General features: G+C 43.1%; 1 protein-coding gene across 2 annotated transcripts in view; it reads right to left on the reverse strand.

The window, feature by feature from the left end:
• LOC129839703 (spectrin beta chain, non-erythrocytic 1-like) overlaps positions 1 to 26147 on the reverse strand; it is an 89880-nt gene that overhangs the window by 24845 nt on the left and 38888 nt on the right. For both annotated transcript variants that reach the window (XM_055907283.1, XM_055907291.1), the window contains 13 exons: positions 25884 to 26035; positions 15844 to 16017; positions 14895 to 14989; positions 14495 to 14575; positions 13954 to 14069; positions 13427 to 13539; positions 12945 to 13132; positions 12230 to 12347; positions 9958 to 10116; positions 8231 to 8533; positions 7381 to 7534; positions 6208 to 7078; positions 2540 to 2677 (listed from right to left, as the gene is read on the reverse strand). In XM_055907283.1, coding sequence (XP_055763258.1) covers positions 2540 to 2677; positions 6208 to 7078; positions 7381 to 7534; positions 8231 to 8533; positions 9958 to 10116; positions 12230 to 12347; positions 12945 to 13132; positions 13427 to 13539; positions 13954 to 14069; positions 14495 to 14575; positions 14895 to 14989; positions 15844 to 16017; positions 25884 to 26035 — 2662 coding nt within the window. The remainder of the gene's footprint in view (positions 1 to 2539; positions 2678 to 6207; positions 7079 to 7380; positions 7535 to 8230; positions 8534 to 9957; positions 10117 to 12229; positions 12348 to 12944; positions 13133 to 13426; positions 13540 to 13953; positions 14070 to 14494; positions 14576 to 14894; positions 14990 to 15843; positions 16018 to 25883; positions 26036 to 26147) is intronic.

The raw sequence follows: 26147 nt of genomic DNA on the forward strand, positions 1-26147 counted from the left end.
GAATAAATAAAAATATGATCATTGAGCAGACACTTTTACCCAGTTGACAGACAGTGATACATATTTCAATACATGTGGCCCATGCGGGAATCAATCCCACCATAACCCGGTTGTTGCCAGACCAAGGCTCAAATTGCCTGAACCATTGGCCAATTAATTTGATGATAACCAACAATAAATGCCCAGCTCATTTTTCAATTCAAAGGATAGTGATATCCAACACACAATATCACAATTTTAAGTCAATAGGTATTTGAAACTCACCATGAGCAAAGTAAAAGGTCAGACGTAGTTAAACTACATTAACTACATTATAATAGCCTAATCAAATCAAATGTATTTATATAGCCCTTCTTACATCAGCTGATGTCTCAAAGTGCTGTACAGAAACCCAGGCTAAAACCCCAAACAATCATCTTTTGGCTTCTTCATTTGGCATCAGGTAGTTGGCAATCATATGGAAAGGCATTAAATCAGAACCTGAAAGTGCTATCTTCAACCGTAAATGTTGTGAATACCAGGGACATTAGTGATGCACGGCTTGACGCATAACTCGCAGTCCCCGTGGTTATATCCACAGGGCGGGCAGATTTAGGGTCATGAAAGGGTCATTGTGTGGATGAAGGGCAGATGGGTGGGGAATAAAGAGTATAATAAATACATAATTCTTGTGCAATTTATATCTATAGGCTATATTGAGGTGTTTCTTTCATTATTTTAGGCTATCTGGCATTAGTGTGTAAGCCTAAGCTTAGGGTCTAACTGTACGCACGCCAATCGCCAAATGGGCAGTAAAAAGTTAACGTCGATCCATGGAGGCAAAAAGGCCAATGTCAGAGTTTAATTCAATAGGAGAAAAGCCACCTCACAATCATCACACATAACACTGCTATCGTCCTCTTTTACCACCCCACCAAATCTTTCCAAACATACATTTTCTGGCAAAAGAGGATGATAGCAGTGTTATGTGTGATGATTGTGAGGCGTTATACAAATTTGACAAGATGGAGACCTCAAATAGGCCTATGGCATGTCAAGGGAACTGTTGCCTACTGTTCAGATAGGTTAAATGGAACATGTAGGTCTATAACCTCTCACATAGCCTTAATAACTCCTGCAGAATTAAGCATTTCTTGAGGTCAAATTATACACCAAATGTAGGCAAAATGTTTACTTGGGAACGATAGTGGAAAAATATTATTTTAGCATCTTGAGAGAATGTGAATGCACAGTTAAATACCATCTGTAGAGGTCCTATCTTTATCAGCATCATAAAAGTTGATAGTATTTCAAGCACATAAAATATGCATCCAAGCCAAATTGAAATGTTTTGGGTTGTTTTCACAGATTTCTATTTCCTTGCAACCGGTCAAACATTTTGCACAGAAAATCTTTTCATTTTTCTTAATAGTTATTGTATTTTCTCCCCGGTCCCTAAACGTCTTTGCACTGTGAAAGAAGCAGAGATCACTCAGAAAGCTTCACTGATGTCAAATACATTGAAGCATTCATTCTATTGATTTATGACATTCTGCTGAGCAAGGGTTTATTTAGTCTTCTAGGGCAACATATAATGACAGAAGAGAAGCTGCATGTATCTAATTATAGACAAGTTGACAAACGAATAGCCTACCAAAATGTTGGAAATGATAAGTAGAAACATATCTAACACATCAGGTGTGGGATTCAGATTTTCACTTTATCACATATAGTCGGGCGGTTGCGGATGGGTTATTAGCAATTGCGGCCGGCTGAGGGTGAACAAACAGCTGATCCGCGCACCACTTAGAGACATATCAGCTACAGATATAGGATATTAATTTGAGACAGTTTGCTACTGCAGAAAAATAATCCTACAGCAACAAGAACATTTTTAATTGATACATTTTTAATTAGGGTAAATCAAGTCTGAATATTTTAAGTGGAAGTTACAAACTTTAGAAGTCTTGTTTTTTTATTATTATTATAAAAAAATTGATCCCCTTTGTTGTGATATCCAATTGGTAGTTACGATTTTGTCTCATCACTGCAACTCCCCAACAGACTCGGAAGAGGTGAAGGTCGAGAGCCATGCGTCCTCCGAAACACGACCTGCCAAGCCGCACTGCTTCTTGACACGCTGCTCGCTTAACCCGGAAGCCAGCCGCCATTGTGTCAGAGGAAACACTGTCCAACTGACGACCGAGGTTAGCTTGCAGTCACCCGACCAGCCAAAAGGAGTCGCTAGAGCACGATGAGCCAAGTAAATCCCCCCGACCAAACCCTCCCCTAACCCGGACGAAGCTGGGCCCCACGGGGCTCCCATTCACGGCCGCTTGTGACACAGCCTGAGATCAAACCTAAGGCTGTAGTGACACCTCAGCACTGCGATGTAGTGTCCTAGACCGCTGCGCCACTCGGGAGGCCCCCTTGAAGCCTTGTTAAACCTCTAATACACTACAAGTTTGCATTTCCTGCAACAACAGGATGAGCAAATTAAGCTAAGGCATCTGTATGATAGGAGATAGTGTGACGCCTGACTGTGAATGGCTCAACTTGCCTGTTATTGAGCTTATCTTGCTGGGCTTTGATGTCCTTCTCACTGGGGTGTCCGTTATGCATCAGCTGCCTGGCGATCTGGTTCACGACAGCGACGCGTGACGCCTGGTTGTTCATCTCAGGCTCCAGGCTCTCGAACCTGGGAAAGAGAGAGCATGCCATGTCATGACCAATCAAACTCCAAAACAAACCATTTTCCCTTACGCACATTGATGTCTGAGCCACGTTCAGGCAAATGTTGTGGAACGTTTCAGATAGAACTGTCATGAATAGAGCTGACATGATTTCTTATACTAAATGTCAGAGGCATGTTTATTCTACAAATCACATTTTTATCTGAACGTTCCACAATGTTGTACCCTGATGAATGCACCTCAGACGTATTCCCCTGTTTGGTGTTTAACCTCCTAAGTACTTCCTGCACTTATCTCCTTGTACCGCTGTACTCTTTTTATTATCTGTCTTGTTCTATCTGTTTAAAATACCTATTTCATAATTTTCCATGTAAGGTAAACTTCAGTTTCTAGAAAGGCACCTAACAAATAACTCCTCCCAGTGGGAGTTGACTACAAAATTCACAGTAAAGTGTTTTGTTCACATAAGAGAAAATTGTGAAAATGTGTTCACTGTTTCCAGCAATCAGTAAATACTAGTGCACAAAATTGTAAATGGCTCTATCAGTGTAAATTCACGTAAAATATAGCAGAGGGCATGTGCCCTGCATGCCCATTCAGTAATCCGGCCCTGATTGTAATCTTCCATTACAGAGTGACCTTTGGTGTAAATTGAAGCCTATCCATTCATATCAGCACATATCCTCCACTATATTCACCTTTCCTTTTTTCTGTTTGGGATTGTTTTTCTGCTTGGTGATGGAAAGTCTACCAGCCTACGTATAGAATACATGGGATTGGATTATGATGATATAGATGAACAAATCCTCCCCACAATGTGAAATTGTATGGTGAAATATGCATAAAAGTAGAGTCATTTTTCATAACTTTTAATAGTTTGTATTCCAAGGCTTTGCAGGCGTGGTTCCCTTGCGTGCGCTTATTAAATTGAATTCAACCGCTGAAAACCCACCCACTTTCCCGTTTTCATTCAATAGGGTTTTCAGTACATTTATCTTAAGCAATCCCTTTAAATACCGTGTACCTTTTGATTTTCAATTTTGTTGACAGACTCATTAGAATAAATTGAATGTACAAAACATTAGGAACACCTTCCTAATATTGCGTTGCACCCCCTTTTTCCCTTAGAACAGCCTCAATTCAACTCTACAAGGTGTTGAACGTGTTCCACGGGAATGCTGGCCCATGTTGACTCCAATGTTTCCCACAGTTGTGTCAAGTTGGCTGGACATCCTTTCAGTGGTAGACCATTCTTGATACACATGGGAAACTGTTGAGCGTGAAAAACCTAGCAGCATTGAAGTTCATGACATACTCAAACCGGTGTGCCTGTTACCTACTACCATACCACGTTCAAAGCCACTTAAATCTTCTGTCTTGCCCATTCACCCTCTGAATGGCACATATACTGTACACAATACACGTCTCAAGGCTTAAAAATCCATCTTTAACCTGTCTCCTCCCCTTCATCTACATTGACTGAAGTGGATTTAACAAGTGACATCAATAAGGGATCAAAGCTTTCACCTGGATTCACCTGGTCAGTCTATGTCATGGAAAGAGTTTTGTAAATCGCAAGAACGGGTTTCAAAATATTAGGGATCAATGAAAGAAAGCCATCTAAATATATGGATATTTGTCTCCGTTTCAGCATCAATTTGTAGATTTAAAAACTACTCTGATTTTGTAGATTATTTAGTGTTAAGGAAGTATTTATGAATCATAAAAAAATAGTTTGGAGACACTTTACACAAGAAAGAAAGAAAACGGTGGTTTGATTCATTCTGAAAATTGCCACATTCAGTTCTTTAACCCATGGTAATGTTGGAAGATTAGTGTACATATAATTATAATAAGGAGAATAGTGTAGGCTATACCCTCGTCTGTTGCCTTACGGCTTGGTCTGCGTTCAGCTCCGTAATGATTTAATTAGCCTACATGTCTTTTTTTTATATTGTCAACTGTTTCTAATGATCCTCAGCAACAACCACATGGCCGAGACAGCGTTTACAGAGGAAGCAAACCAAATGAAGGTAAACTTAACAATGTCATTAAATGGAATGATAATGTAGGCTATACCAACTGAAGGGAACTAAGAGTAAATTGGCAGTTGAACATGTGTTGTTATTAGGCCTACTGACATTCGATATTGATAGTGGCTAATATTTAACATGATAGAAATATGAAACAGAGAAAGTTGGGGTAGCCTGCAATTAAGACATTCGAAAGTGCCCATCCCTGCAAGTTAAAAGGCTGTACAATTCAAATCATGTGTAATTGCACGGCATTTCATGAACTTTACTGTGGGAAAGTTGACATGTGGATATGGTTCAGTTTGCTTCCATATGACTGGTTCACATTTGTCTCCAGCGATTATAAGGCAAAATAGATCTAAAGCAAGTGTCATTTATATTTACAATTACCTAAAACAAATGGATTACTCATTCACTTAGCTGTTATTGTCACGCTGGTATAAATGATTCGGGAGAAAGGCGCAGGAATGCTTAATAAGGCTTTTTATTGCGCCCCAAATTACAGCGTGCCGTGTAAAGGCATGGGGAACGAAGACCAAACAAACACGTACACAAAACACAGGGTTGAAACCCAAACAAAAGAGCGAGGAGAACCTCGACTAAATAACACAAACGCACAATGATTATCACACGGGACGAGACCCGTAATAACCTGCGTAATCCACAATGGCATGAAAGCCAAAACAAACGGCACAGGTACTCACACACACCAATGGACATTGTAACAATAATCGACAGACAACGGAAACCAAAGGGCACACTTATACAAGTACTAATCAGTAGGAATAGGGGACAGGTGTGCGTGAGGGAAAGTAACGGAGGGATCCATGACAGTTATCAATAGCTCTTATCAAGTTGTCATTACAGTGCATGGAGAATGGTGTTGTTAAAAAATTAAGTAGATGCTTTTTCCACTTGAAACTGGTAGGTTCGCTCGACCTTATTCATTGTTTCCTCACACGTAAAGGTGGTGGAATGATTAGGAAATTAAGTCAAAGTCAGAATATGGCGTATCTGAAGACCCACCTCCGCCACACTTTCATTTATTCGCCAAAACAAATAGGAGGTGAATAGCACGCTTTTCTCATTCTTAAGTTCAAGGTCAGAATTCGCATTGAGAGAAAAGTGCATAAAAAAGGAGTTACGTTCCATTTAAGCACGCTTAACTCGGGTCGGAATTGGGCCCTTTAATGTTTTGCAAACGGCCAGAGTTCCGTGTCTTCTGTACAGTGTTTGGAAAATCGACAACGTTGTTCCAAAAACTGCTTGCATATATGTCATTTCATAGTTTAGTCTTCACTATTATTCTACAATGTAGAACATAGTAAAAATAAAGAAAAACCCTGGAATGAGTAGGTGTGTCCAAACTTTTGACTGGAACTGTATGTCAAATACTTTCAGATACTTGAGTGGCACACCAAGCTAAATCAGGCCTAAAGGAGTAGGGTCTAGGGGTAGACTATGGCTTCAGCATGCATTTCTATATGTATGGGTTCTCTCACCTGTGCTGAATGACCTCTAGGTCTTCTAGCTTCTCTGGGATCTCCATGCTGTTGAGCCACTGATCCTTCTCATCGATCCACACCTCGCAGGCGTCCGCCTCGCTGAACATCTTGTAGAGGGCCAGGGCGTCCTGCAGTGCCTGCTTTCTCAGCCGGGTCAGCTCGGCCACCTCCTTGTAGCGCTCCTCTATGCCTGCCAGGCGGCCCTTCACCTCTTCCGACTGAGCCTGCTCCTCAGGCAAGGCGGCCGCCTGCTCATGGAGCGCATCGATCACCGGCCGATAGCTGGCCACCTCGGCGGCGGCGGCCTTGTGCTTGCGCACCAGGGCCTGTGTGGAGAACTCGTCATGGCCCACCTCGCCGCTGGACACGATGCGCAGGGCGTCCAGGGTCCAGGCATCGGCATCGTCTGCGTCTGCCTGGAACTGGTGCAGGGCACACGCTTCCTCCAGATGGGCCTTCCTTATGGCCGCTAGCTCCTCCAACGCTGCCCACTGCGCCCGCAGGTCGGCGATGCGGTCGCGGATCTTGGCGGCGCCGAAGTGGCCACCGTCGGCCATTGCCTGGCCCTCGGCGATGGTGTGCTGCAGGTGACTGGCACGGCCGTTCATCTCGTCCTCCAGGGTGCGGTGCTGGCTTAGCAGGCGCACTGCGCCCGTCAGGTCCTTGCCGCTCTCGTCTGACGACAGGATCTGCTCCTTCTCACGGATCCAGCCCTCCTCCTCGGCCATCTCCCAGAAGAACTTCCAGAGACGGCGGGACTCCTCCAGGCGGGCCCGGCGCTCGGCAGCCAGCTGGGTCAGCTCCTGGTAGCAGAACTCCATGTGGGCCATGCGGTCGCGTATTACCTGAGGGTCACAGGGCTTGTAAACTGTAGAGGAGACAGAACAGAGGCCCAGTTAGCATCTAGCAGCACCCACAGATGTACATTGCACTGTATTGACTCACATGTTATGATTTCATTCCAATGACTATGATTCCTTTCATGTTTATTTTTCAGTTTGCTTGTATAGATCTTGAAGTATCTTGCAAAACGCTATGCTATTCAACTGAACTGTAAAATTGTATGATGACATGCATTATCATCATTAGTTAAAAATACAAACACAAGCAGAAAAAAAATATGATTCACAATTTGAATAATAGCAGTCTGAATGTTTAGAACATCCTCACCGTCGCCGTCGATGGCGAATTTCTGAGCATTGTTGTTGACAGCTTTGACACGGTCAGCCTGGATGCCGATGTCGGCCTCTACCAGGGCATGTTTCTGCAGGAGATCCTCCACTCCGAGCAGATGCTTCCCATAGTCCTGGGACAGCAGCATCATCTGTGTGGCAGAGACATAGAGGCATGACATACAGGCATGTGTGGGAGCAACATACAGGCACCTTCTAAGTCTAAGTTCATCAGTTACCAATATGAATAGTTTACTTTTTGTGCACTTTGAAACGCAATACGAGTATTTGGAAACTTTTTGAAACTTACATTTCATCAAACTTGTAATTTAGATGAAATGTCAAAATCAATTCCAAATCAACCACTACCATCAACTCCCTAGCGACTCCTGTAAAGCTAAGAGGATTCGATAGGTGGAAGCATAATGCAGAGAATTCCACCCAGCCAATCAGAAAGGCAAGATGACGTAGTGTTTACAGTGCCAACCCAATCCTCTTGTATCTACAGGAGGGTCTAGGACAAGGTTCAGGTGTGCCGATTTGGAATTATTCATCATTGGACTAACATAATCCATTTAGTTTCACCATTGATACTGCTTAAAATGATCATTTAGAAGAGGGATTAATATAAGATTAATAGATTCCGTTTGCAATTCTGACATGTGAAATTACTTGAAATTACTTATTTCCAATACATCTTAAATGTGTTCAGGTGTTGGTGGAAGCAGGGTAGATGAGGTTCAATGCATTTTGAACAATTCAATTTGTGTTACAATAATTATTAATTTTGTCTTTCCAACACGGTTTAAACACGTACATTTTCGGAAGGGTCCCCCTCCCTCTCTTACCTTCATCTCGTCCATCCAGTCCATGATGTAAAGCATCTCCTGGAAGACCCTCTGCAGACCCAGGTTCATCTCCAGGCGCTGGCGCCTCGCCTTCAGAAGCTCCAGCAGGTACTCCCACAGCCGGATCACGTTGTCCTTGCGCGCTGCGATGCGTTTGATGTCGTGGTACTTCTCTGCCTCCAGCTCCTTAGCGACAGACACCACGGCCTGCACACGCTCCTCGTACGCCGTAATATCCGTCTCGATGGCCTCATGCTTCTTCGTGGCCGCGTCCACCGCCGGAAGGTCGAAGCCAAAGTTGTCCTGCGAGATAGAAGTGATGGGAATGGAATGGAATAGAATAAAATACAATAAAATACAATACTGATATACTGTATGGGTGGCAACATACTGGGATACAAGGAAGACATACTCTCCATTTCTGTAATGTTATCGTCTTTACAATTTGACAATGACACATAAAATACTATGATCCTTTAAAGGGGCAATCCACAGTTGCTACATCCATTTTGGAATTTATACATTGATGATATATACCCATTGATTCTTGAAGAATATAACTTCTAAATGCCTCGTGAGGGGCCTCTCGATTGGCACACTGGTCTAAGGCTCTGCATCGCTGTGCTAGCTGCGTCACTACAAACCCGGGTTCGATACTGGGCTGTGTAACAGCCGGCCGTGACCGGGAGACCCATAAGGCGGCACACAATTGGCCCAGCGTCATCCGGGTTAGGGGAGGGTTTGGCCGGCCGGGATGTCCTTGTCCTATCGCGCTCTATCAACTCCTGTGGCGGGCTGGGCGCATACACGTTTCCTCCGACACATTGGTGTGGTTGGCTTCCGGGTTAAGCAAGCATTGTGTCAAGAAGCAGTGCGGCTTGGCGGGGTTGTGTTTCAGAGGACACACGGCTCTCGACCTTCGCCTCTCCGAAGTCCATACAAGAGTTGCAGCGATGGGAAAAGACTGTAATTACCATTTGTATATCACGAAAAAGTTTTTGTGATTATTATTTTTTTACAATAAATTATTTTTATGCCTCGTGAGATTATTTCAACTGTCACACCCCATTAAAACCCAAAATATAAGCTTGTTTTGCTCCAAAATTTGTAAACATTGTAAATGTAAACAAACACTGTATAGCCTCAAAACATGGTTAAAACGATAATTCATGATATCATGGATGGTCAAGCCTTGTATCCATAGCTCTGTCTATGAATTTACATTTTCCTGGCCCATTCCTCAGGTTATTACCAAAACAGAGGTGGGGTTTCCGCTTTGCTATTGTTTCAACTGCAAATTGGCCCTGATTTCAGTTTGACAAAAGTAGGAAAGCAAATAAGATGCACCGTTTACATCTTCAGCACTTAATCTTAACGTGCTACAGAGATGATGCAATACCAGTGAATGTGACGCTTGCATTACACTGAATCTGGGTGTCCACTAAGTGGTGCAAAACTGTGAGAAAACAATGACTGAGACATTTGTATGGAGAAGGATGTAGTAAAGTACTGTATTTTGGTATTTTGGTAAAATGTCACAATTGCTTTTTATAATTATTATTTTTGTGCGTGTGTGTGCGTGCGCATGTGTGTGTCTATGGCTGTGTGACAAGCCGTTAGATTTCGCTAAGCCAGTTGTCCCTCGTGGCTACTTTGAGTGTTTGTGTGAATTTGTACATACATATGCATGTCTGTTCGTATATTTGTGAGCAAGCATTTGTTTTTACCTGTGAGACGAGGCGCTGGTTCTCACTCAGCCAGGTCTCCCTCATGGCAGCCTTGCGGTCAAAGCGGCGAGCCAGCTGCTCCAGTTTCTCCTGTCGAATCAGCTCTGTCCTCAGAGCCAGCTCCCGCTCATGCTCCGCCTTCTCCAGTCTCTCCCAGGTCTACCATAGACAAAGTTAAACACACAATATTAACATGGGTACATCATATGGTCAAGACAGACCAGCATGAACGTCAGACATCATTTTTCTGTTCATTTCTAGACTACTCTACATGTTGAATTGCCACCATTTGCCACCAGTCTATCTTGTAGCTTACACATGCCAATGGTGGATTCAACTCTTTCATAATCTCAAAGTTTTATGTCCAGATGAAAAATGTATGAGTTGAATTACTCCTATTGTGATAATTATACAATAGCAAAACTCCTACTTACTAATACACTGCTCAAAAAAATAAAGGGAACACTTAAACAACACAATGTAACTCCAAGTCAATCACACTTCTGTGAAATCAAACTGTCCACTTAGGAAGCAACACTGATTGACAATAAATTTCACATGCTGTTGTGCAAATGGAATAGACAAAAGGTGGAAATTATAGGCAATTAGCAAGACACCCCCCAAAACAGGAGTGATTCTGCAGGTGGTGACCACAGACCACTTCTCAGTTCCTATGCTTCCTGGCTGATGTTTTGGTCCCTTTTGAATGCTGGCGGTGCTCTCACTCTAGTGGTAGCATGAGACGGAGTCTACAACCCACACAAGTTACTCAGGTAGTGCAGTTCATCCAGGATGGCACATCAATGCGAACTGTGGCAAAAAGGTTTGCTGTGTCTGTCAGCGTAGTGTCCAGAGCATGCAGGCGCTACCAGGACACAGGCCAGTACATCAGGAGACGTGGAGGAGGCCGTAGGAGGGCAACAACCCAGCAGCAGGACCGCTACCTCCGCCTTTGTGCAAGGAGGTGCACTGCCAGCGCCCTGCAAAATGACCTCCAGCAGGCCACAAATGTGCATGTGTCTGCTCAAACGGTCAGAAACAGACTCCATGAGGGTGGTATGAGGGCCCGACGTCCACAGGTGGGGGTTGTGCTTACAGCCCAACACCGTGCAGGACGTTTGGCATTTGCCAGAAAACACCAAGATTGGCAAATTCGCCACTGGCACCCTGTGCTCTTCACAGATGAAAGCAGGTTCACACTGAGCACATGAGCACATGTGACAGACGTCTGGAGACGCCGTGGAGAACGTTCTGCTGCCTGCAACATCCTCCAGCATGACCGGTTTGGCGATGGGTCAGTCATGGTGTGGGGTGGCATTTCTTTGTGGGGCCGCACAGCCCTCCATGTGCTCGCCAGAGGTAGCCTGACTGCCATTAGGTACCGAGATGAGATCCTCAGACCCCTTGTGAGACCATATGCTGACACATGCACATTTGTGGCCTGCTGGAGGTCATTTTGCAGGGCTCTAGCAGTGCACCTCCTTGCACAAAGGCGGAGGTAGCGGTCCTGCTGCTGGGTTGTTGCCCTCCTACGGCCTCCTCCACGTCTCCTGATGTACTGGCCTGTCTCCTGGTAGCGCCTGCATGCTCTGGACACTACGCTGACAGACACAGCAAACCTTTTTGCCACAGTTCGCATTGATGTGCCATCCTGGATGAACTGCACTACCTGAGCCACTTGTGTGGGTTGTAGACTCCGTCTCATGCTACCACTAGAGTGAGAGCACCGCCAGCATTCAAAAGTGACCAAAACATCAGCCAGGAAGCATAGGAACTGAGAAGTGGTCTGTGGTCACCACCTGCAGAATCACTCCTGTTTTGGGGGGTGTCTTGCTAATTGCCTATAATTTCCACCTTTTGTCTATTCCATTTGCACAACAGCATGTGAAATTTATTGTCAATCAGTGTTGCTTCCTAAGTGGACAGTTTGATTTCACAGAAGTGTGATTGACTTGGAGTTACATTGTGTTGTTTAAGTGTTCCCTTTATTTTTTTGAGCAGTGTAATAATACTACCACACACCAAAGAGAGACTACCAAACACCCTGACACAGACAAACAGGAGAGAGAGATAGTGAACAACCTGATGTTTCATTAAGACAAAACATTGATCAAGGAGTAGGGTAACTTTGTCCCTAGACCCTGATCTTGAGTCAGTTTAGCATTTTCACCACTAAAGGTAAAGGTTAGGATTGGGAGAAGGGAAACTGATCCTTCATCTGTACCTAGGGAAACTTCAACCTAAAGCGTTTGTCAGAGACTACAGACATCACCTTGTTAATGTCAGAGATGAGTTTGCCCTCCCTGGGCATGTAGACTTTCTGATTGTTGGCCCTCATCTTGCTCTGGATGGTAAAGAGAAGCACCTCCAGGTTGCCCTTCTCAGTAAACCTGATCGATAAAAAGAGAAATGGTTTTGGGGGAGTGATATTTTGACAGTGTAAAAAAATGTCTAAACACATCACATCACTTTAAGTTCTAGGGTTGCACTTATTTCAAAGCGTTTTTGGAATGCAACAGTCATGTCTTACTTCTGCATCGTTAAAAATACTAAACATGCATACATTATCGCTTCAATTCATGGACATAGCTGAACAAAACATTTTGAAGTAAATTCCACTACAAGCAGGAGAGAGGCGCGCACCCAGAATGTTAGGTATTGTGCCATTCATTTAACATTAGACTTGACATTTTTGTTTTAGGTAGTGACAAGAATTTTTCATTAAAATATTGGTTTAGAAGTTTGGAACAAAGATTTTGTGATGTTCAGGCAATGTCACAGGAACATCAACCAAAAAAGGGGTGAGGGAATGGCAAGATAACTGGACAATGTTATACCTTAAGTAAATATTATAGACATTTACAAATATTCTTAAGATGGTCTTAAAGCTGATGATTGCCCATCTTGTCAGATCTCCATAAGTGCATAGGTGGTGCATTGGGGTATAGGGGTTGATTTAGGATTGGGTGCTGGCGGGGGGCACTCACTTAGGGGGTTTCTCGACCGTGCGATATGTGTTGAAGGCTTGAAGCTGCTGCTGCACCCCGTTTAAAGAGTTGGCAAACTTGCGATTGTTGAGGATGATGATGGTCTGCTCGATCCACTCCAGCAGATCTGAGGCCAGAGACTCGTACTTCTCAATCATCTTCTCTGTCTCAATGGCATTGTCCAGCACCTAGCGGAACAAAGAGGACACATGTCAAGCTCTGGCCAAGACCTGGGTTCATATATAGTATTTGTTTTATAGTATATAGTATTTGTTTGCCAGATTGACAGAGTTTGCACTTTTGGTACTATTCCACTGGTTTCAATATGCCAGAAAAGCTCAATCAAGTACATTTTGAAAGTTTTATACTATTTGAATCCACATCTGAAAAGCTCTTACTCTGCCCCGAACAGCTTGTTGACAACAACCCACCAAACAAACATGGAATTTGAGATGATAAACTGAGAATAAACGCTGAGTCACCTTCCCAATACGTTTCCCCTCCACTTTCAGCGCCTTCATTTTGGAGAAGTAGTGGTAGTACGTCACCACGTATGTGATGACGGACTTCTCATCGGGGTGGTCCACACTGATATCTGTGAAGCAAAAATTACATTTGTGATTGGTTAATACAACTTGATTTCGAACGTTACAAAAATATTAAAAGAAGATCTCTTTTGTATTTCATGATGTTGTATGACAAGGCAGTGGAAAGGTAAAGCAGGTGATACGCTGATAGAAAGTGGAAAGTGGCAGACAAATCCCCAAACTCAAATCCCTATTGCCAGGGGATATATGTAGTCTGGAGTCTGCAGCGCTATCACTAGACCAGACTCTGTCACCTACAGTATTTTATACATTCCAGTTAAGGATTATTACAATTAGATTTTATTTATTTGGACAAGAAAAAAATATGTCACAGTGCACTGAGAAATCATGCATGGCATCAGATTGAGCTATTTTCCATATGTACTCCTCTACTACATAGAAGAGCATAGTCCAGAACTCACCCTCTGGGTCTAGGAGCTTGGTAAGCCCAAGATGCTGCTCAGCCAGATTGAAGGCATTCTGCAGATTGTGGTGGGCATTGGACTTTTTCAGCTTGTCAAAGTCAATCAGGTCTGGCCTATACACGAGACAAAGCATCATACCACAGCACCAGTCATACAGTACACCACCAAAGAATCACAAGGTAAATACCCAGATGTAATTTACCTGTTGAAATGTTATTATTAAATAGGTATATTCTGATATCTCAAAGATTCAACACAATTACACCAAATTATGTACAATAATGCATCAATAAATCCCAAAGACACCAAAAAGTAATTATTTGAACATTACTCTATGGTAAATAAGAAAATAAATCGTCATAAATGAGGGGTGTTGGAGGTGGGATAAAAAAAATATATTGGGTCATTACATGTGACCACATAAAGTAAATAGCATAAATCACAAAGGATAATTCGTCTGAATTCCATGAGAAAAATTATCTGAATTATGTGACCCACAAGGTCATGAAGGATAGTTGATCAAACAGACTCTTGTTACCTGTGCTTATGGATGAGGGCATTGAAAGCCATGCCGTCTCGCCAACTGGTGCTGAAATTGTGAATGTTCACGTTTGGATAGCTACAAAGAACAAAACAGAGAACAACAGATATTATGATTTGTTCAATGTTCAAATTCATTCCCTAAGCAATTTCTATATAATTCAAGATGTGGATCTGCTTCTGGAATTTCTTTACTGACTTGTTCTGAAAGTAAAAAGTCCAGTAACATCAAGTCACAATGGTGTTGCTGTCTAAATAAATGTATATTTATCTTAAGGAGGATTGTTTAAGTCAAGTGGTAGAACTGAGAGCTTTCATGTACAGTAGATGACCCAAATCTAAGTATTTAAAATCTCTAAGAAAGGTGTCTGAATGCAAGGTGACAGCCAATCCCTCACCCAGCAGTCTTCATCTGGCACCAGAGGAGCAGGGCGTCCTTGGCTGATCTCTTCTCCTTGTTGTCCCCATCAGTCTCAACACTGATGTCCTGGATCTGTCACACAGACAATGATACAACAGCAGTGTGAAAAGTCTCAAATCAAAAATCAAATGTTATTTGTCACATGCGACGAATATGCACTTTCCCAACAATGCAGAGTTAAAAAGTAAGCCATTTTTTATTTATTGTAACATAATAAAATAACAATAACACGGATAAATACAAGGCATACTGGTAGAGAGTCAATGTGCTGAGGGTACGAGGTAGTTGACGGGATTGAGGTAATATGTAAATGTAGGTAGGGGTAAAAGTGACTAGGAGATCAGGATAGATAATAAACAGAGTAGCGGCAGCATGTGGGAAGAGTGTGAATGTGTGTGAGCGTATGTAGTGTGTGTATGTGTATGTTGAGAGTGTCAGTGTAGTATGTGTGAGTGTGTGGCTAGAGTCCAGTGAATGTGCATAGAGCCAGTGCAAGAGAGTCAGTGCAACAACAACAGAAAAGGGGGTCAATGCAAATAGTCCGGGTAGCAATTTGATTAACTGATCAGCAGTCTGATGGCTTGGGTTTGTTGCTCGCATAACAATAATAACATACCTGATTCAGATAATCGTGGCCCTGCTATACATAATGTGTCTCCAGGATAATAATAGAGAAACACTGGCTAAGTGAGCGTTCAAACCAGACAAATTGATGCGTAAAATACGCAGCAACTCAGTGGTTTTCAATGGGAGCCGTGCTTTGGGGGGAGGCCCTCGGGATGTGTTGCGCTGTGCATCATATATGTTGCAAAGACGTATCCATCAGCCAATTGAAAACCTAGAGCAGCATTTCTAGCAAATCATTTCTCCCCACCACATGCAATAGACATACGTTTCCATGCGTTTTGGTTTGAAGACTCCTTTACCTGGAACCTGAGAATGATGGTCCAGATGAGGCCCAGGGTGAGGCGGTGGTTGCCGTCAACAATGTCATGTGAGCCCATGTTTTCCAGGTGGACCCTCTGCTCCTTGAGGAACTGCAGGGCCTTGTCCACATTCTCCAGGCAGTGGATACGCATCCGTCCCCTGGTGGGCTTGGGCTGGGGTGAAAGGACAGGACACAGAACATGTCAGCCACGAGAGTTTCACAGTTTAAAAAAAAAAAAATTCAAACATTTTTAGTCATTTAGCAGACACTCTTATCCAGAGCAACTTACAATCAGTTGAGAGTGGCCGTAGGTAAAAAAAATAAGTTGGTGACACTTTATTTCTTGTTATTAGCATGTACAGTATGAGCCCTTATACTGTCTAATTATAAAGCTTCCCCAAAAATGTATAGGATCATACATGCCCATGACATCATAATGCATTATACCTGTTGGCCTAAAGTTAAAGGGATAGTTAAACCATATTACACAAAATTACACATTGGTTTCCAGTCTATGGATAAGGTATGACAGCCATCCTTGCTTTAGTTTAGTTTCCCTGCCACATGCTAATGTTTAAGCATTTGAGGCAGAAATCCCATTCAAGTCATGGTATCGAAATTGGCATTTCTTGCACAAGTCCAAATCATCCAAAAGTATCTAAAGGAAATTGTGAGGATAATATCGGTCCCATGACTAGAATGGGATTTGTGCCACAAATGCTGAAACATTAGCATGTGTAAACAGTGCCAGGGAAACTAAACCAAACCCACAACCTTGGCGCTGCAAGCACCATGCTTTACCAACCAGCTCTACCAACGCTACACAGGACTTGTCCATACCTTTTCCATAGACTGCTTACAGGATAAGGAAATTAATTTGTCATCTTGTAATTTGGGTGAACTATCCCTTTATGTTTTTAATTATATTATTATCATGCCATTTGAAAGGGTGTTCATACTGATATGTAGTTCTGTTTATGTTTGTACACTACATGACGAAATGTATGTGGACACCTGCTCGTCGAACATCTCATTCCAAAATCATTGGCATTAATATGGAGTTGGTCCCAACTTTGCTGCTATAACAGCCTCCACCCTTTTCGGAAAGCTTTCCACTAGATCTTGGAACATGCTCCGGGGACTTGCTTCCATTCAGCCACAAGAGCATTAGTGAGGTCGGGCACTGATGTTTGGCGATTAGGCCTGGCTCGCAGTCGGCTATTCAATTCATCCCAAAGATGTTCGATGGGGTTGAGGTCAGGCCTCTGTGCAGGCCAGTCAAGTTCTTCCACACCAATCTCAACAAACCATTTCTGTATGTACCTCGCATTGTGCACGGGGACATTGTCATGCTGAAACAGGAAAGGACCTTCCCCAAACTGTTGCCACAAAGTTGGAAGCACAGAATCGTCTACAATGTCATTGTATGCTGTAGCGTTAAAATTTCCCTTCAGTGGAACTAAGGAGCCTGAAACATGAAAAACAGACCCTGACTACTCCTCCACAAAATTGTACAGTTGGCACAATGCATTGGGGCAGGTAGCGTTCTCCTGGCATCCGCCAAACCCAGATTCGTCCGTCGGACTGCCAGATGGTGAAGTGTGATTCATCACTTCAGAGAAAGCGTTTCCACTGCTCCAGAGTCCAATGTCAGTGGGCTTTACACCACTCCAGCCGACGCTTGGCATTGCGCATGGTGATCTTAGGCTGCTCGGCCTTGGAAACCCATTTAATAAAGCTTCCGACAAACAGTTCTTGTACTGACATTGCTTTCAGAGGCAGTTTGGAACTCATTAGCGAGTGTTGCAATGGAGGACAGACAATTTTTATGTGCTACGCGCGTCAGCACTCGCCAGTCCTGTTCTATGAGCTTCTGTGGCCTACCACTTCCCGGCTGAGCCGTTGTTGCTCAAAGACATTTGCACTTCACAATAACAGCACTTACAGTTGCCCGGGCAGCTCTAGCAGGGCAGAAATTTGACAAACTGACTTGTTGGAAAGGTGGCATCCTATGACAGTGCCACGTTGAAAGTCACTGAGCTCTTCAATAAGGCCATTCTACTGCCAATGTTTGTCTATTGAGATTGCATGGCTGTGTGCTCGATTTCATACACCTGTCAGCAATGGGTGTGGCTGAAATAGCTGAATCCTCTCATTTGAAGTGGTGTCCACATAAACTATACAGTATATACAAAAGTATCACACTTTTACAATTGACTGGTCGTCTACATAAAATCAAAAGTACAATCATGTTTGCAAATTCAACCTGACAAAAAAAGGTCTTATAACTAGAAAGGTTTTATATACACAACATGCCACTTCTTCACTCTTAAAAGCAAAGGATGCAGCTGACTATTTCAGTCTGTTGAAAGTGAATGAGTAACCCGGTAATAAAGCAGCCGTCTGCCCTCTGATGTGCGTGGAGACTTTACACTGAGGTGTGGTTTTGGAGGAGCAGAAGAGGGAGGACTAGTCCTTTGTGCAGGCAGGGGGAAGTCAACCCTATTCAATCAAAACCGCTATCTGGGTATAAAAAAGAGCTGGAAGCAGGCACGTTTGAATTCAAGTACTCAGCAAAACTGAGTCAATAGTGTAAAACAAAAACATAACTGCATAATTCAATTAAAATGCAGTACTGTACATGCCTAGTTTTTCACTGTGTTGAAAGAAGAAAATGTATCCCCGAAAACAGATGACTGGTTTGGATTGAAGAATGAAAAAAATGGACTTACTGTATCTTAACACCATTTGATTGACACCCAAGTGAGAGTGAAAGCAAAATCCCTATTCAACTCCTACTGCTGAGTCAGTCAGCACAATACACTGCTGACCTCTAAGACGTGTGTGTGTGTGTGTGTGTGTGTGTGTGTGTGTGTGTGTGTGTGTGTGTGTGTGTGTGTGTGTGTGTGTGTGTGTGTGTGTGTGTGTGTGTGTGTGTGTGTGTGTGTGTGTGTGTGTGTGTGTGTGTGTGTGTGTGTGTGTGTGTGTGTGTGTACATGTACGTCTGAGTGTGTGTGTCTGACTGACAATGTGTGGCGGTGCAGCTCTTTGAGATGCAGATTTACACTCTGTAGGAGCCGGGAGTGCAGCGCCAGCCAGGTAGCAATGACATAAGCACTTTTCTACCAGACCATGACATCATGTACAGGAAGCCTCATTCCTACAGCCTGTAAAGTTCACTTCACTTTATCATTGCTGAAAGATGACATACAACATGTGGGTAGACCATGGCTTGCATTTTATATGCAATGTATGTACGTACATACACAGCTGGATATTCTACATTTTAGCAGGCGTTCTTATACAGAGCAACTAGGGATAAGTGCCATGCTCAAGGGCCTATCAACAGATTTTTCACCTAGTTGGCTCAGGGACTCCAACCAGTGACCTTTCGGTTACTAGCCCAACGCTCTTAACCGCTGGTAAGCACATTCTGTATGTATAGCATTTTGAATTATGTCATTAAAAAAGTGCTAGCTATTGACAAAAATATATTCAGTGCTTATGAGCAGTGATGTACTGGTAAAAACATAAGGTGGGTCAACACTGATAGCTGTAAATAAAGTAGCAGTATTTATATTTTCAATGCATTCAATGCAAAAAAAACGTGTGTAAATGACATTTAGGTGTATTTACCCTCCACTACACCAGTGCTTATTAGTACATGCCTTGTGTACTATCTATTTACTAGTTTCCATATCATGATACCTGAAGACACACATAACAGGGTCAGAAGAACACTGGCATGGGGCCTATGCAAGTCGAATCATCCTCCTATGTGTTGCATAATATCCTGGTAACCTAATGTGGTACCAGACCTGAGTTCAAATAGTATTTAAAATCTTTCATAAACCTTGAGTTTTTGCTTGAGCCTGCCTGCAGTGCCAGATGGGCTGGGTTTGCACTTGTGGGACTATTCCATTGCTTATATTGCGCCAGGAAAGCTCAGTCAAGCGCAGAGTAAGTATTTGAACAATTCCAAATACTATTTGGTCCCATGCCTCTACCTGGTAAATAGCTGTTACCTGCTGTGCCTAAACTGAAATCGAGTTACACATTGACCAGGAAAATTAAACCTGGCACAAGGCGTGCCCAGAGGAGTTCATTCAAGTCAAGGAGACCTTCTTCTCCTTGACATGAAAAAATAGGAGTTGGGTATTACAACAGCCAAGTACAGTAATACAATACAATACAAAAGGGAAAGCCCTTCGAGTTTTGAACATCAACTGCTGTTCGTAATTGCACACATGGATTACGCTAATAGCCACATAAATCCCTCAAACTCAACTCTGGACCTCAAAGCCAGTTCCACTGCATTTTTTCATTGTTCACCTCTAATCAGGGACTGATTTAGACCAGGGATACCAGGTGTGTGCAATTAATTATCGGGTAGAATAGAAAACCAGCAGGCTCCAGACCTCATTGGGTAAGAGTTGAGTACCCCTGGCATAGAGTATCCTTGGTAGATTGCATTATGAGATGTGCCTTGTTGCGTATTTGCCAATAGAGTGAGATATCTTATTGCCTTGTATGTGATAGCAAGCCTGGACCGCGGAATCTTTTATGGTACGTGGCTCTGACCATGTGGACATCTTTTCCCGACATCAGCAACAAAAAAAATCAAAGGCAGCCTACCTGCTTCAACTCTCACCAACTACACTTTAGTAATAAATCAAATCAAACTTTATTTGTCACATGCGCCGAATACAACAAGTGTAGACCTTACCGTGAAATGCTTACTTACCTTAACCAACAGCGCAGATCAAGAAGAGTTAAGAAAATATTTACCAAATAGTCACACAATAAGAATAACAATAACGAGGCTATATACAGGGGGTACCGGTACCGAGTCAGTGCGCAGGGGTACAGGTTAGTTGAGGTAATTTGTACATGTAGGTAGGGGTGAAGTGACTATGCATAGATAATAAACAACGAGTAGCAGCAGTGTACAAAAGGGAGGGGGAGGGGCAAATGTAAATAGTCCAGTGGCGATTTTATTAATTGTTCAGCAGTCTTATGGCTTGGGGGTAGAAGCTGTTGAGGAGCCTTTTGGTTCCAGACTTAGCGCTCCGGTACTGCTTGCCATGCGGTAGCAGAGAAAACCGCCTATAACTTGGGTGACTGGAGTCTCTGACAATTTTATGGGATTTCCTCTGACTACCCTCTGTAGCGCCTTGCGGTCAGATGCCGACCAGTTGCCACACCAGGCAGTGATGCTACTGGTCAGGATGCTCTCAATGGTGCAGCTGTAGAACTTTGAGGATCTGGGGACCCATGCCAAATCTTTACAGTCTCCTGAAGGGGAAAAGGTTTTGTCGTGTCCTCTTCACGACTGTCTTGGTATGTTTGGACCATGATAGTTTGTTGGTGATGTGGACACCAAAGAACTTTAAACTTTCGACCCGCTCCACTACAGCCCGTCGATGTTAATGGGGGCCTGTTCGGCCCGCCTTTTCCTGCAGTCCACGATCAGCGCCTTTGTCTTGCTCACATTAAGGGAGAGGTTGTTGTCCTGGCACCACACTGCCAGTTCTCTGACCTCCTTCCTATAGGCCATCTCATCGTTGTCGGTGATCAGGCCTACCACTGTTGTGTCGTCAGAAAATGATGGTGTTCGAGTCGTGCTTGGCTACGCAGTTGTAGGTGAAAAGGGAGTACAGGAGGGAACTAAGTACACACCCCCGAAGGGCCCCAGTGTTAAGGATCAGCGTGTCGGACGTGTTGTTGCCTACCCTTACCACCTGAGGGTGGCCCGTCAGGAAGTCCAGGATCCAGTTGCAGAAGGTGTTTAGTCCCAGAGTCCTTAGCTTAGTGATGAGCTTTGTGGGCACTATGGTGTTGAACGCTGAACTGTAGTCAATGAACAGCATTCTCACGTAGGTGTTCCTTTTGTCCAGGTGGGAAAGGGCAGTGTGGAGTGCGATTGAGATTGTGTCATCTGTGGATCTGTTAGGGCGGAATGCGAATTGGAGTGGGTCTTGGGTGTCCGGGAGGATGCTGTTAATTTGAGCCATGATCAGCCTTTCAAAGCACTTCATGGCTACCGACGTGAGTGCTACGGGGCGGTAAACATTTAGGCAGGTTACCTTTGCTTCATTGGGCACAGGGACTACTAGGTCTGCTTGAAACATGTAGGTATTACAGACTAGGGCAGGGAGAGGTTGAAAATGTCAGTGAAGACACATGACAGTTGGTCCGCGCATGCTTTGAGTACACGTCCTGGTAATCCGTCTGGCCCAGCGGCTTCGTGAATGTTGACCTGTTTAAAGGTTTTGTTCACATCGGCTACCGAGAGCGTTCACACAGTCGTCCAGAACAGCTGGTGCTCTCGTGCATGCTTCAGTGTTGCTTACCTCGAAGTGAGCATAAAAGGCATTTAGCTCGTCTGGTAGGCTCACGTCACTGGGCAGCTCGCGTATGGGTTTTTGATGTCACTTAAATCAGTGTAGATGAAGGGGAAGGAGACATGTTAAAGAACGATTTTTAAGCCTTGAGACATGGATTTTGTATGTGTGCCATTCAGAGGGTGAATGGGAAAGACAAAATATTTAGTGCCTTTGAATGGTAGTAGGTGCCAGGCGCACCAGTTTGAGTGTGTCAAGAACTGCAACGCTGCTGGGTTTTTCACACTCAACAGTTTCCTGTGTGTATCAAGAATGGTCCACCACCCATAGGACATCCAGCCAACTTGACACAACTGTGGGACGCATTGGAGTCAACATGGGCCAGTTTTCGTCACATTGTAGATGCTCCGATTAATTGAGGCTGTTCTGAGAGCAAATGCAACTCAATATTAGGAAGGTGTATCTAAGGTTTTGTACACTCAATATACATTGTGGATGTTTAGTTATGGATTATTAAATAGGTCTTGAATGTTGGCTGTATGGTTCATATACTGTACATATACTGTATGATACAATATTAATAAAAAAAATATACATCTAATGAAACCACACAAATCCATAGGCTAAAAATATATCCATGTTGAGAAGTGTTCCCCTTTCCATCTAATTAGGTCATTTCTGCCTAATATCTTTGTCCATTTAGGCCAGTGACACCTGTAGGCTCAAGAGCATCCTCAGAGGTAACATTCCATGAAATAATTGCATCAGTTATATAAGTGTCACTTGACTTTTTCACACATTTTGTTACGTTACAACCTTATTCTAAAAATGCTTCAATTGTTTTTTCCCCCTCATCAATCTACACACAATACCCCATAATGACAAAGCAAAAACAGGTTTTTATACATATTTGCTGATTTATAAAAAATAAAAAAACTGAAATATTAAATGTACATAAATATTCAGGCGATTTACTCAATACTTTGTTGAAGCACCTTTGGCAGCGATTACAGCATTGAGTCTTCTTGGGTATGACGCTACAAGCTTGGCACACCTGTATTTGGGGAGTTTCTCCCATTCTTCTCTACAGATCCTCTCAAGCTATGTCTGGTTGGATGTGGAGCGTTGCTAAACAGCTATTTTCAGGTCTCTCCAGAGATGTGTGATCGGGTTCAAGTCCGGGCTCTGGCTGGGCCACTCAAGGACATTCAGAGAGTTGTCTGAATGTCTTTCTGTGTTGTCTTGGCTGTGTGCTTAGGGTCGTTGTCCTGTTGGAAGATTAACCTTCGCCCCAGTCTGAGGTCCTGAGAGCTCAGGAGCAGGTTTTCATCAATGATCTCTGTACTTTGATCTGTTCATCTTTCCCTCGATCCTGACAGGTCTCCCAGTCCCTGCCACTGAAAAACATCTCCACAGCATGATGCTGCCACCACCATGCTTCACAGTAGGGATGGTGCCAGGTTTCCTTCAGAAGTGCCGCTTGGCATTCAGGCCAAAGAGTTCAATCTTGGTTTCATCAGACCACAGAATCTTGTTTCTCGTGGTCTGAGAGTCTTTAGGTGCCTTTTGGCAAACTCCAAGCGGGCTGTCATGTGCCTTTGGCTTCCATCTGGCCACTCTACTATAAAGGCCTGATTCGTGGAATGCTGCAGAGATGGTTGTTCTTCTAGAAGGTTCTCCCATCTCTACATAGGAACTCTAGAGATCTGTCAGAGTGACTATCGGGTTCTTGGGGACCTCAGGCAGAGTCTGTGCAGTCAGGCAGAGTCTGTGTTTCCCTTCCTCAGATCTGTGCCTCGACACAATCCTGTCTCAGAGCTCTACGGACAATTTCTTCAATCCCATGGCTGGGTTTTTTCTCTGACATGCACTGTCAACTGTGGGACCTTATAGACCGGTTTGTGCCTTTCCCAATCACGTCCAATCAATTGAATTTACCACCGGTGGACTCCAATCAAGTTGTAGAAACATCTCAAGGATGATCAATTGAAACAGGATGCACCTGAGCTCAATTTTGAGTCTCATAGCAAAGGGTCTGAATAATCATGTAAATAAGGTTTTTCAGTTTTTATTTTTTTTATTTGCAAACATTTCTTAAAACCTGTTTGCACTTTGTCATAATGGGGTATTGTGTGCAGATTGCTACGGATTTTTTTGTATTTATTTTTGTATCCATTTTAGAATAAGGCTGTAACGTAACAACATGTGGAAAAAGTCAAGGGGTCTGAATACTTTCCAGAAGCACTGTACAATTAGTATGTATCAAGGGTCTTTCCACCAATTCGGGGGCCTTTTGAAAAGTGTAACTTTTGATTTCAACATTCTGTCATAAAGAGCACATGTTCAACTTCATAAAAAACACGTTTCCCCATCTCAAGAGATGAAATTTAAAAAATACTTTAGTAAGCTTTGTCGGCTCGGGGATACCTTGTCGGCTCGGGGATTTGATCTTGCAACCTTCCGGTTACAAGTCCAACGCTCTAACCACTAGGCTACCTGCATCTTTAGTGCCAAAAAAGTAACCTTATAAAAATGAGTCTTCGGTTCACGTAAATGGGTTGACCTTAAAATGAGGGACAGATGTAAATAAATCAGTAATCAGTAACAAGAAATAAATAATCTTCAGAAATTACTTAGTCTAAGCAACAAACTAACTAAGGCTTTACAATGATGGTGAAATGTTGGGGTTAAGTGGGTTAAAATCTTCCTAGAAATACACAGGGTTGACGGAGTGACATGTCAAAAAACAGAATTTTGGCACTTTAGCAAGTCTTTATTCATATTAATTGAATTATTCAGATATTTTGAATTCAACATGTGGTCTATCGTGGTTCCCCCACGGGACGGTTGAGCTAACGTAGGCTAATGCGATTAGCATGAGGTTGTACGTAACAAGAACATTTCCCAGGACATAGACATATCTGATATTGGCAGAAAGCTTCAATTCTTGTTAATCTAACTGCACTGTCCAATTTATAGTCACTATTACAGTGAAGGAATACCATGCTATTGTTTGAGGAGAGTGCACAGTTATGAACTTGAAAAGTTATTAATAAACAAATTAGGCACATTTGGGCAGTCTTGATGGAACATTTTGAACAGAAATACAATGGTTCATTGGCTCAGTCTACAACTTTGCACATACACTGCTGCCATCTAGTGTCCAAAATCTAAATTGTGCCTGGGCTGGAATAATACATTATGGCCTTTCTCTTGCATTCCAAATATGATGGTAAAAAAATGTTTTTGTAAAGCATGTTTTTTTCTTTGTATTATCTTTTTGCCAGATCTAATGTGTTATATTCACCTACATTAATTTCACATTTCCACAAACTTCAAAGTGTTTCCTTTCAAATGGTATCAAGAATATGCATATCCTTGCTTCAGGTCTTGAGCTACAGGCACTTAGATTTGGGTATGTCATTTTAGGCGAAAATTGGAAAAAAAGTGTCAGATCCTTAAGAGGTTTTAATTAAAGGGCACTTCATTTAATTTAACAGGCTATTAAAATGCAATGTTGGTGCACAACTGCTACTTAAAATATCAAAAGGCACTCTTTTTGTGGAACGATCCTCAAGCATCTCAGAGTAGAAGTGCTGATCTAGGATCAGGACCTCCCTGACCATGTAATCTTATTCATTGTGAGCTAAACGGCTAAACTGATCCATACAGGCCCGGGTAGCACGGTACTCACCAGTCTCTCCCCAGACAGCACCTCCAGCAGTTTGATGAGCATGCGTCCATCACTCAGGTCCCTGTACAGGTCGGTGATGCGGCAGGACACCCGGGAGAGGTGAGAGTTCACCCATTTGGTGAAGGTCTTCTTCTGCACCGCTTCGCGCTCATCTGGAGAGAAAAGAAGACAGGGAATACAACTAAGAAACAAGTAATAAAGAGAAGCTATGTCAAAGTGATATGTCATTAAATTAATTGGAGAAGAAACAAGTGAATTCCTGGT

Source organism: Salvelinus fontinalis, chromosome 3 (genome assembly GCF_029448725.1).
Source record: "Salvelinus fontinalis isolate EN_2023a chromosome 3, ASM2944872v1, whole genome shotgun sequence".
NCBI lineage: Eukaryota > Metazoa > Chordata > Actinopteri > Salmoniformes > Salmonidae > Salvelinus > Salvelinus fontinalis.